The sequence below is a fragment of the Glossina fuscipes genome, unplaced genomic scaffold, assembly GCF_014805625.2.
Source record: "Glossina fuscipes isolate IAEA_lab_2018 unplaced genomic scaffold, Yale_Gfus_2 89, whole genome shotgun sequence".
Lineage (NCBI taxonomy): Eukaryota > Metazoa > Arthropoda > Insecta > Diptera > Glossinidae > Glossina > Glossina fuscipes.
The window spans coordinates 1,313,201-1,325,030 of record NW_023998443.1 but is presented as its reverse complement, the minus strand read 5'-3'; the positions used below and the strand labels follow the sequence as shown (position 1 = coordinate 1,325,030).

General features: G+C 32.7%; 1 protein-coding gene across 1 annotated transcript in view; it reads left to right on the top strand.

The window, feature by feature from the left end:
* Positions 1-4,459: 4,459 nt before the first annotated feature.
* Positions 4,460-11,830, top strand: part of LOC119638434 — a 12,577-nt gene continuing 5,206 nt past the window's right edge. Inside the window, exons 1-13 of the mRNA XM_038035207.1 lie at positions 4,460-5,878; positions 6,490-6,668; positions 6,741-6,902; positions 6,991-7,130; positions 7,212-7,393; positions 7,478-7,881; positions 7,938-8,299; positions 8,356-8,806; positions 8,872-8,904; positions 9,510-9,596; positions 9,666-9,802; positions 9,920-9,990; positions 10,055-11,830. Of these exons, the coding sequence (XP_037891135.1) occupies positions 5,057-5,878; positions 6,490-6,668; positions 6,741-6,902; positions 6,991-7,130; positions 7,212-7,393; positions 7,478-7,881; positions 7,938-8,299; positions 8,356-8,806; positions 8,872-8,904; positions 9,510-9,596; positions 9,666-9,802; positions 9,920-9,990; positions 10,055-11,830 (4,806 nt within the window). The 5' untranslated portion in view covers positions 4,460-5,056. The remainder of the gene's footprint in view (positions 5,879-6,489; positions 6,669-6,740; positions 6,903-6,990; positions 7,131-7,211; positions 7,394-7,477; positions 7,882-7,937; positions 8,300-8,355; positions 8,807-8,871; positions 8,905-9,509; positions 9,597-9,665; positions 9,803-9,919; positions 9,991-10,054) is intronic.

Here is an 11,830-nt window from a genome sequence, read left to right as displayed (position 1 = left end):
CGAAAAAAATGAAACTTTTGGTTTTTGGCGAAAAACGTAAGGGGTAACATCGTCCTAAATCGAAAAAAAATTAAATTTTTGGTTTTTGGCGAAAAACGTAAGGGGTAACATCCTCCTAAATCGAAAAAAATGAAACTTTTGGTTTTTGGCGAAAAACGTAAGGGGTAACATCGTCCTAAATCGAAAAAAATCCAACTTTTGGTTTTTAATAAAAAACATAAGGGGTAACATCGTCCTAAGTCGAAAAAAATGAAACTTTTGGTTTTTGGCGAAAAACGTAAGGGGTGACATCGTCGTAAGTCGAAAAAAATGAAACTTTTGGGTTTTGGCGAAAAACGTAAAGGGTAACATCGTCCTAAGTCGAAAAAACTGAAATTTTCATTTTTCGACAAAAACCTAAGGGGTAATATCGTCCTAAGTCGAAAAAAATGAAACTTTTGGTTTTTGGCAAAAAACGTAAGGGGTAACATCGTCCTAAATCGAAAAAAAATTAAATTCCCATTTTTTGCCAAAAGCGTAAGAGGTAACATCGTCCTAAATCGAAAAAAATGAAACTTTTGGTTTTTGGCAAAAAACGTAAGGGGTAACATCGTTCTAAATCGAAAAAAAAAAGAAACTTCCATTTTTTGCCAAAAACGTAAGGGGTAACATCGTCCTAAATCGAAAAAAATGAAAGTTTTGGTTTTTGGCGAAAAACGTAAGCAGTAACATCGTCCTAAATCGAAAAAAATGAAACTTTTGGTTTTTGGCGAAAAACGTAAGGGGTAACATCATCCTAAATCGAAAAAAATGAAACTTTTGGTTTTTGGCGAAAAACGTAAGGGGTAACATCGTCCTAAATCAAAAAAATGAAATTTCCATTTTTTTCCAAAAACGTAAGGGGTAACGTCGTCCTAAATCGAAAAAAAATGAAATTTCCATTTTTTGCCAAAACGTAAGGGGTAACATCGTCCTAAGTCGAAAAAAATGAAAGTTTTGGTTTTTGGCGAAAAACGTAAGCAGTAACATCGTCCTAAATCGAAAAAAATGAAACTTTTGGTTTTTGGCGAAAAACGTAAGGGGTAACATCATCCTAAATCGAAAAAAAATGAAATTTTCATTTTTCGACAAAAACGTAAGGGGTAACATCGTCCTAAATCGAAAAAAATGAAAGTTTTGGTTTTTGGCGAAAAACGTAAGGGGTAACATCGTCCTAAATCGAAAAAAAATGAAATTTCCATTTTTTGCCAAAAACGTAAGGGGTAACATCGTCCTAAATCGAAAAAAATGAAATTTTTGGTTTTCGGCGAAAAACGTAAGGGGTAACATCGTCCTAAATCGAAAAAAATGAAACTTTTGGGATTTAACGAAAAACGTAAGGGGTGACATCGTCCTAAATCGAAAAAAGTGACACTTTTGGTTTTTGGCGAAAAACGTAAGAGGTAACATCGTCACAAATCGTAGAAATTGAAATTTTCGGTTTATGCCGAATATGTAACAGGTAACATTGTTTTAAATGGAATAATTACTAAATTGAAAAAATTTTTGTTTTTGTTAGAATTTGTTAGATTATTTTTAATCCTTCTTTTGGCTTCCAGCTCATTATATCGAATTCCATCCAGTTTTAGAAATTTTGACTACAATTGGTAGCTGTGGCACTGGCACTTTGGCAATTCTTGTATTTTTCAACCGTCAACACGCAGGTAGACGAACCAATCAATTCTGGTCAACATTACTTGGGAATAGAAGCCGTGCAAGATCTTAATATTATAAATTAAATTAAGAGGTAAAGCTAGTTTTTATATTCTGCTCTTTACATTAAATAAAGCAAAAATTTTAATGTTAATAAATTTAATTTATTGTAAAAATCATTTCTGAACCACTTAAAGTTTTTTAAAAATCTTCTTATTAATACTATTATATAACAATTTTTTTTTTTTTAATTTCTTAACAGTATCAATGCATTCGAAGACTGTGATGTGGATATTCAATCTTGACTCCGTAGTTGTCTTATAAGAATGGTTTGTTATGAAATGTATACTTTACTACTCGCTGACTTGTAATTTTTGAAACTTTATTGCAGATATCACAACTTCGTCAATTAGATGATGTTGAAGACGGTGCAATAGTCGACAATTTCTGGCGAGACATAATACAAGCACTTAAACCTTGTTTTCTAAACTGGATTATAAGAAATGGAATTGGTTTGATAAGGATCCATCAATATACTCACCAGGTCTTTAGAACGATCATGTCAAACATGAAGTTTTTATCGAAAATAGAAAAGAAATCTTTATTCATTTTGTTTTCTAATTTAAGTTTTTATTTTAGTAGATATATTTATTTATATTTATGTCATAAAATAGGATATTATTATCAAAAAAGTAATAATAATAAAACAATACTTCTTTTTAATAAAATACAAGGCAAAAATAAATAAATTTGTTTGGTAATTCGTTTGCAAGCAAGCCCTGTCTTTAGATTAGAGCTCCAGCCTGCCTCATCTGCCTTCAAGATCATGTACACTGAGACGACGAAAATTTATGCTAAAAATAACGAAAAAACGAAACTAAAACAAATAAAAGAAGCAATGTATATTTAAATGCGATTCTGCTGCGAATGCGAAAGCAATAGAATGTTTCAAATGTATGGAAAAGTTTATGGCATGCCGTAGAACACAAAAATTGTACCGTTTTGTTAAGAACCTAATACCGTCTAACTGTACATCAAAAATTAAACCTGTTTGCAAATAAAGTTTTGCTTTCCGTTAGAATGGTTGTGTCCAAGAGGTTCAAAAATTGGGGTACTTTTTATATCATTTTTTATGCCAAGTTGCTATTATGGATTAATTTTTTGCATAACGTTTAGATTTAAATAAAAATTTAGATTTTTCTGCCCCATAAAGGATCAAGTTTCAAGAAATGCTTATATAGAATAGTATCAAAAAAATAGGTCGAGATGTTCCAAATTTGGCACAGTTAGGTTTTTTATGTTAAATTATTATTGTGATTTAATTCAATTATGAAGCATCGAAAATTATAGCTTTTTGTTGTAAGAACATCAGTTTTCGTTATATGAGAAGGGATTCAAAAAAAGCCACAGCCGGTCCACTTTTGCTGACAAGTGGTGAAAATTGAAATTTTTTCCCATATAACTAATTTTCAGAATAGGGCGTTATAGGGGAGTTGTCGAAAAAGTGGACCGATTCGAGCCATTTTCAATAAAGTTCGTTCTTCGATCAAAACATGTTATTGTACCAAATTTATTCAAAATATTTCAAAAATTGCTATTTGAACACAAACTTGCATAGACAGACAGCCGGACAGGCCTACATCAATTTAGATTATGATTTTGAAGCGATCGGTATAATAAATAGTGAGTCTATCTTAAGCCTTTGTGCCTGTTACATATATCCACTCAAACTTAACACATGCTGCACAAGTGGTATAGAGTGTAAAAATTCTGCAGCATTGGTAAAGGAAAGGCATTACTCTTTTTTTTAATTTAAAGAAAAATGAATTGACACCGGGATGACAACCATACGATATTACTACGATATTACTTCAGCTTAACCGTGAAAGATTAATTCAAGGCCAGCTAATATCCAAGGCAAATATATATAGCTTTAAAACGGCTACCAAACCATATATATAACCAAAGACAGGGTTAAATTGTCGTAGCGTGGTCCTGATCCATTTTGTGGTTACAGATGTTCGATCGGATGATATAAATTTATATATTTTTTAATTTGATGTTGAATTCTCTTATTCCATTTCGTCGCGATTAAAGTAATGATGACACTTGTTGATTTGTTTTGACGCCAAATGCTGAATTGTGCTGAGTTATTTTAATTGCACCCGCTGAATTATCTTGAATTATTATCTCAGCTGTTTTTTGTTTACGTTAGCCGTAATTGTAAAAGAAGGGACGATAAAAGTTTAAAAATTATTTTGAAATAATAATGCATTAAAAGCAAGCATGCTTGTCACTGTAAATAACTGCAAAAATGCTCCGAATGCTTTTCGTCGTCCCAAATTAAATATTAAATAAATAGTTTTAAGAAAGCATCTTTTACATATTTATAGTGCATTGATTGAACCCTAAATAATGAAATCTAAGAATTTTATTATTTTGGCATTATAATCATATGCCGAGAATGGGGAGAAATCCCTAAAAGCGAGAAAGAATTGTAAATAAAATACAATAGAGATAAACAAGAGAAAGTGTTAGAATAGTTTTGAATCGAATCTTTAATACCTTTCAAATGTTTTTAATGAATAAAAAATACATGTATGGTGAGAGAAACCTCGACTGCTTTCCGATTATTTAAATAGTTAAATAGCTAGATCAAAGATACTTTTAAGATTTTTCATTGAAAAAAAGTACGTCCGTGAATCTGTTCTTAACTTTAAGTTACAAATGTTTCTACAAGTTTTAATATACCATCGTATTGAATGCAAAAGTTTGCACATGAGAAAAATCCAAGAAATCAAGTGCATATATTCTTATTGAGACGAAAAATCTTGTCCAATAATTGTGCTTTTGTGTACAAAAACATAAGAGAATTGTGCAATTACTATTTTTTAAATCAAATAAATTTATATACTTCAAATATTAATGCTCTTGTACGTTTGAAAATTGAAACAAAAAAAAGAAGTTAATCAATCAATTGTGTTTCCGTTGCAAATAGAGATACTGTTCAATAGTTAAAAAAAAAAAAAGGAAAAAAAAAGTAAAAAAAAGAATATATAATTTGCAACGAATTGATTTCATAAAGCAAAGTGTGAAAACGCGATAATATATATGTACATGGATACAAATTAGCAAAGGAAATAGAAGGAGGTAAAAACTGAGCAGTCTATTTTAAAGTGATCTCAAGAAAAATAAAAAAAAAAGGAAAAAAGAAAATCAAAGACAAAAGGATCTCGCAATCCCAAACCAAATATAGCTTTTGTTTGAACATCCAACTTGTTGTGAGATTGCTTTCAACATTCATGCTGTGTATTGAGAACATTGCGAGTTTGCTGGTAACGAAACAAAGTTAACAAATTGATTAACTGCTGGTGCCTTCGGAAAGATGGATGCAAAGAAAAGCAAAAAATTCGATGTTCGCCTAATTAGATCCAAGTGGGTAATGTCTATGAATTCCGCTTTAAAGGAATTGGGAGCTGAACATCAACAAAGTTCTTCAGTATCTTCGGACACTGAGGAAGATTCAGTACCAACGGAAAAAATTAGTGTACAATTGAAAAGTAATTTCCCAACGCGTAATAATAAGGCTTTCGATTGGCAAGCCATGAAGGCGGCATTACTGAAAGAAGCCCAAATTGCTTTAGAAGCGGTCGACGGAAAAGAAAATGAAGATAGACCAAACAGCGAAAGTGGATTATCTTGCGCCGCTGCTGCCAAAAGCAAACCATCTTTATGTAATAAACGGAACATTGAAAAGGATAAAGTTGACTTATGTCAAAAAATGTCTGATGATATTGATATTTCCGCATATGGCTATGATATAATTGAAGCTTTAGGCACTAAGGATGCGCAAGTAACTGTTGGGGCAACCGGCCTATCACCTACTAGTAGTGCATCCAGCGATACTTCTTTAGATTCGGAGAAATTGAGTTTACGTTTTGCAAACCTTTTTGGCAAATCGTCAATTTCCGTCATAGATGATTGTAATCCAATTGTTGCCCTATCCAAAATTCTGGCTATAAAAGACTTCGATCCACTAGCTCCTCAACTGTTGTTGCAATTGGTTATTAAAGATATTATATCCCTATCTGAGTTAAGTCGCCGCGAAGATAATGTTATAAATGTAGAAATTGATAAGCAACGTATAAGAGCGTTTGCTGCGCTCAGTGAAGAGGATAAAAAGAATTGTCATCTAAGTCCTTTTTTGGTAAGAAGAGTGATTTGACGTAAATTTAATTACTTATCTACCATTGATATGTGTTTATAATGTAATATTAAGAGAGATTCTGTTTTGCAGCGGTTTTCAAGGTTTGCATATAATGTTCAATAGTCAACAGCTATATGTTATCTCCTTGGATGTTGAAAAGATTTTTTTGACATTAACGGAGCGAAATTGTTGATCGTTGCTTCAGTTTTCGCCGAGAATATAGAAATGCGATTGGAAAAGTTTTCAAAGAGTATATGTATGTATGTCGGTCTGTCTACTCGTACACTGAAACGCTACCAACACTTGGAAGACTTATCTGGAAGAATTAATTTTTATTTCGACTCAGTCTTTTCAACACTTTAGAAAAAGAGCCTTAAAAGAGCTATCTTTTTCTTCTTCTTTGTCGAAAACGTGATCATTTTTTTAGAAAGAACACCTGAACATTGATTTTTGATTTTAAATTCTATCTTCAGTTTATCCGAAATTACAAAAATATATAATTCCAAATATAAGGTATAAATTTTTACTTTAATTTACAATCAAATATTTCCCCATATATATTATATCAAAATGCAATTTCAATTTTACGAACTTTTATTACAACATTTCAGGATGTATCGAATATTATTGTGACGCACCCCGCCAACGAGTTTTTCACATTTTGTTCGTGCAAAAGTTGTGAAGAGTATCGTGAATTGGTCTTCCGTATAATGGCAGATCATTTTAGAGCTGCTCATATGGTAGTAATGTTACTTGATGTCTTAATAAAGGCTTACGGACCTATGCTCAAGTAAGAAATACTTCGTTTTGTTCTTGTAAAGAAATGCTTATAATAATCTTTTTTTTTATTTAATATTTTTAGAAACATTACCGCCTACAATAAATTTGAAAAATTATTTAATAGTAATAAGAAAATTTATTGGATTACAACTGGCTTTTATTATCGGGAAATGGCTGAACATATGGACTTTATACATGATGAATATTTATCGGATAATATGGTTTTTGTTTTATTTAGTTCAATGTAATTGCATCTTAATAGACTTCTTTTAAATGTTCTTCTTCCCACTTCTATATATATATGCATATATATGTTTTATTTATTATTTTAGTTTAATGGTTAATAATCCTTTGTTGCTACTAAAAATATTAGCATTTCATGTAGAGTGCATAGTTAAAGCATATGCTGAGGGTTTTCTCGAAATTGTTGACCCCGATCAGAATAAAATACCAGCGGAAGAAATGCTTACGTGTAAGTAAATTATTCAAAAAACATAAATTATTTTCATTTAATATTTCTTTGATTTATTTTCATTAATCCACTACTGCTTAGATATCCTGAATGGCTATGACGAAATAATGCGCATATCGGAAAAGGTAGCAACTTGCTTATTTGCTTTCGAAAACGCCTTTCTACGTAAATTTACTTTAACGTGGAAATTGTTGTGTCAGCGTCTTTATCAGCAACATGTTTATTTGAATTTAACCGACACTATGTTAGCTTGCATAATAACGGTGAATAAATATATTTTTCTTTTTTCTTAAAAAAAAAAAATAAAAAAAAAATCTTTAACGCATATAATTTTTTTTTTATTTTAGCTTAAAGACGAAGAATTGACATCACGTCATGCTGCTCTCATTAAACGTTATATACATTTTGATGATACTATGAATTATGTGGATAAACGTTGGACTGATGTGTGGATTGAATTGAACAAATTCAATTTAACCGATTTGGAACGTGAACGACGCAAAAATTCTATGGATGTCTTTCAAATATTTGACACCGTTATGCAGGATTCAATTGCGTTCGCTCTTCAGGACAGTGCCGGTGAAAGCGATTTTTATAATTTTGCTTCCTTAAAGAATCGTCGCCTTGTTTGGCACAGAATTATGACGTATGCTAAAACAAAATGGCCAAAAGGTTTCTTTGAGCCACCGAACACGTTAGTTGTTGAAGATAAGTGCAAAAAATGCAATCTTTTGCTGGAATATCATTCTGAGTATGTATCTTTACAATAATGTTTAGCTAATTGCAATTTACTTTTGATTGTTTCAGAGGTTGCAAATGTATAACATGCTCAATAGCTGGTGGACCTTTACCTCCCAGAAAAGATGCTGATGGCTTTTGCCATAAATGTTCGGCACAAAATGTTCTTGGAGAAAAAGAGGTGAATTTCTACGAATCGAAAATTTTGAACATTTGCACCAACGATGATTTTCTATCCTCCGTTAAGACCAATAATATTGAAAGTAAACCGAAAAATACTGCCTTTAGCGAAGTTACTCGAGAAGTTGATGCCATTCCTTGTGACGACAAAACACCTTCTGATAACAAGATTGATGTATGTCAGCCCTCATCATTAACGCCCTCTTTTAATACTTATCATATCGCATGGGCTGTCTTTAGCCATTTAAATAGTAAGTGAAAAGCATTTTAGATAATAAATTATAATAATAAATTATTTATATATTAGATCGCAAACGTTATCCTTATGAGATTGTAGAGGAAGCCAAATTTTGCATTAATTGCAAATTAGCGCAATGCCAGCTAGCTCGGAAAATATTAAACAATGAAATATCATTGGATTTATCTCGAGAACTTATACGCTTTTATCAACCATTGTCGATGACCCGCGAAGAACTACGTTCAATTTTGCCGAATATAATGTTTTATAATCGGAAAATGATTGCCTCAAATAATCGATTTGATGTCATGGATGTTCATGATTATGTAGTGAAAATCTACTGGATTTATGTGATTTCCATATATGCCAGCTATTTCCCTTGCTTGGATAATATTAAGAAAATACCGCTTAATTTACAGTGCTTAGAGCTATATAATAATGACATACGAGTTAATGTCGAGAGCTTAAAGGGAAATAAGGACGATACGAAGTTTATCGAATTTCTGAATAAAATCAAAAGGTACCATAAATCGCAATCTATAAATGATTAGCAAGCAAATATATGTTTTATCTTTCTTATTCCAGTTTATCGCCTTATGACAATGACATTGAATCAAAGTAAGTTTGCCTTTTGTATAGAATGTGGTGGCTGAGAATTGCATTTTCTAAGAAGTTATGATTTATTAGCGAGACACAAATCAAGTAGGAACATAAACACAAAAGCTTCACGCGATTAAGATTCAATTACATTCTCATTGCCAATCATGATACGAGATATGGTCAGATTTATCACACAGTGTGTGTTACTACGTAGTGTCGGACATACACAAACGAGATTTTCGAATTCAAAGACGACCTTCAGAGATTGGGCTCATGATAAAATTTAACTTACGCACGCCCATGATCGTCTAAGATTCTGTTGCGACCCTTGTAGGTTCTGCACTGCTCAGAACTACTTCTGTATATATATAAACTACTTTGGAAGCTTGGTAAAGTCAAATCAGAAGCAATATAGCGAAGGCTATTGACTGCACAATACCAAGTTTTCAGCAACCATTTTATCAATACCTTGAAAATGGCACATCCGTACAAATTTTTATCATATTTTCGAAAAGTCATGTGTTTCCTAAATAGCCATAACCTCTTCTTACAATTGAATGAAATGAATAAATTGGAACCAGAATATAAGAATTAAACTTATGAATACTTACATAACTTTTCAGAATAAACGGTTCGTGCGTGGAAGCAGCAGACAGCGCAGAAATGGATAAAAAACTAAACGATATTTTAAACACAAATGAGTTAAATGAGTGAGTAATAATTTAAAAACAATGTATCAACGAAAAAACAAGGAGATGTATACTGAACATTTATTGCAGAAATTTACCGCCTGCTGGAAATGCCAGCACCTCTGTGATCACACCCACTACTGAAATCCAACCATCACATGCGTCTAACGTGTCGGATAGTGTGGATTGTCAACCGAAAAAAATGTGTAAAGAAAAATTTAAAAAATGTAATTTTTGCATAAAAAAATAATTAAATGGAAAATGCTTATCCAAAAAAAAAAAAAAAAAAATCAAGTTTTGTAAAATTTTCGTGAATGTAATTTTGTAATTATTTTTGATTGCAGGTTGTTTTGATCACAATGACTTAGGTGACCATTGCAAAGAGAATCATGCTAACAAAAAACGCCTAAGGAAGGTAACAAAGATCCATAATTTTATATATAATTAATAAAAATTAATACAAATTTTTTTTTGTTTAGGATTGTAACCACGCGCGAATGAACGAAACTCGGGATAGATTGCGTAAAAAATTATCTCAAATAGTGAATGATCGTAAGAATAATAAATGTAATATAACAACATCCACCTTACCGGTAGAATCACAAGTTCAACCGCATGGGACAATCAACCCAAGCAATGTAAAACAGCCGCAGCCACAGGCACCGCCAACTTTAAAATTAAGTCATCCCTTGATTACCAATACACCGATCACAAATTGCGATCAACTGAAAAAATTAGAAACTGACTGCAATAAAGGAAACAACAGTTTGGAATGCTTAAACAGTTTATGCAAACGCTTAAATCATTTGCATACAAAATCAAGTAAAGAAACTAGCAAAAATCAGCAACAATCAACCCAACAACCTTATTTAGAAAATTCACAAAAGAAAATATTGTTAAGCAATTTCACTACACAAGAAATTTCGGCTTCACAGCAACACCAATTGATGATTAATGGGTGTTCAAAAACTAATCCAAAGATGATCTCACAAGCGTCAACCGCCCAGGTAAAGAGCCCCAATAACTTAGACTTTGTGAGTGAAATTTGCGAACTGATCGATAATTACTCTAAAGAACCTGTAAACGAACAAAAATGGATAAAAGAAACGCTAAGCTTTATTGAGGGTTCTGCAAATAAAACGGGCAGTAGCAAGAAATCGCAACCGCAAACAACAAATCCTAAGAAGGCGGCAAAAAAGGCCAAACAGAAACAACGAAAAGAAGAAGAAAAACGTATTGCCGAATTGCAGGACTTACGTGGTCAGTTTTATAATATCTACTTTAAGGAATTTAGCGAAAAACATTATTTGAAAATATTGAAAGGAAGTAAAAAACGCGATAAAAAGAAAATCAGTGAACTGGAAACGAATATTAAAAATTTGCAACGCGCCAAAGCCAAGGTTGAAACTGCCATATTGGAGCTTATAGCCACTGTTAAACAAACAAATACGGAATTTAAATTTTCCTATTTACCCACTAAAGAGCAGCAAATGGAAAAAGTGAAGGAGCTAGAAAGTCAATGCGAAACTAAAACAAAGACGAAATTTTTGACAACCGATGGTGAACGCGAGCGAGAGGTTAAAGCCACAACTTCTACTTCCATTGCATCGATCAATAATATGAATGTAGTTCCTGAAGGATACGCAATGCCCTATGCTCATGCCAATCATTTTCCCTATAATTTGGATTATCCCGGAACAAGCATACCAACCTCGAGTCCTTACGATTTAATGAGAGGTGCACCTATGTGTTATGCACCTCCGCATAATCAACAATTAACTCCGGATGTGGTAGCTGCTATGACTGCAAATACTTCCTGCAATAATAATACAGATCCCTCAAAGCGTATAGTGACAATTCGACGCGTCAATTTGCCAAATGTTCCTGAACCGCAGGTCACTGTCACGGCGAAAGGTAGTTCGCCAGATAAAGACAAGCTGCTGTACACGTTCATAAATGGTCAACTAGTGCAAACTGGAAATACTTCTTTGCCATTAACACCGATTCCCACCGTGGCAGTACCTACCGTACAAGCAGTGCATCAAAATCAAGTTTCTGAACAATTACATACTGTACCGCCTCCAGCATCAAATTTATCAAAAACCCAATTGAAAAAAGAGCGACGTCGTCTTGCAAAACTAGTGGCTGACGCTGAAAGTACAGCTCAAGTACAAACTCATCGTCTTCAAGACGATAAACGCTATAAAGGACAAGAAGGTGTACAATTTCAGCAACAGCAACAGCAACCGCAACAG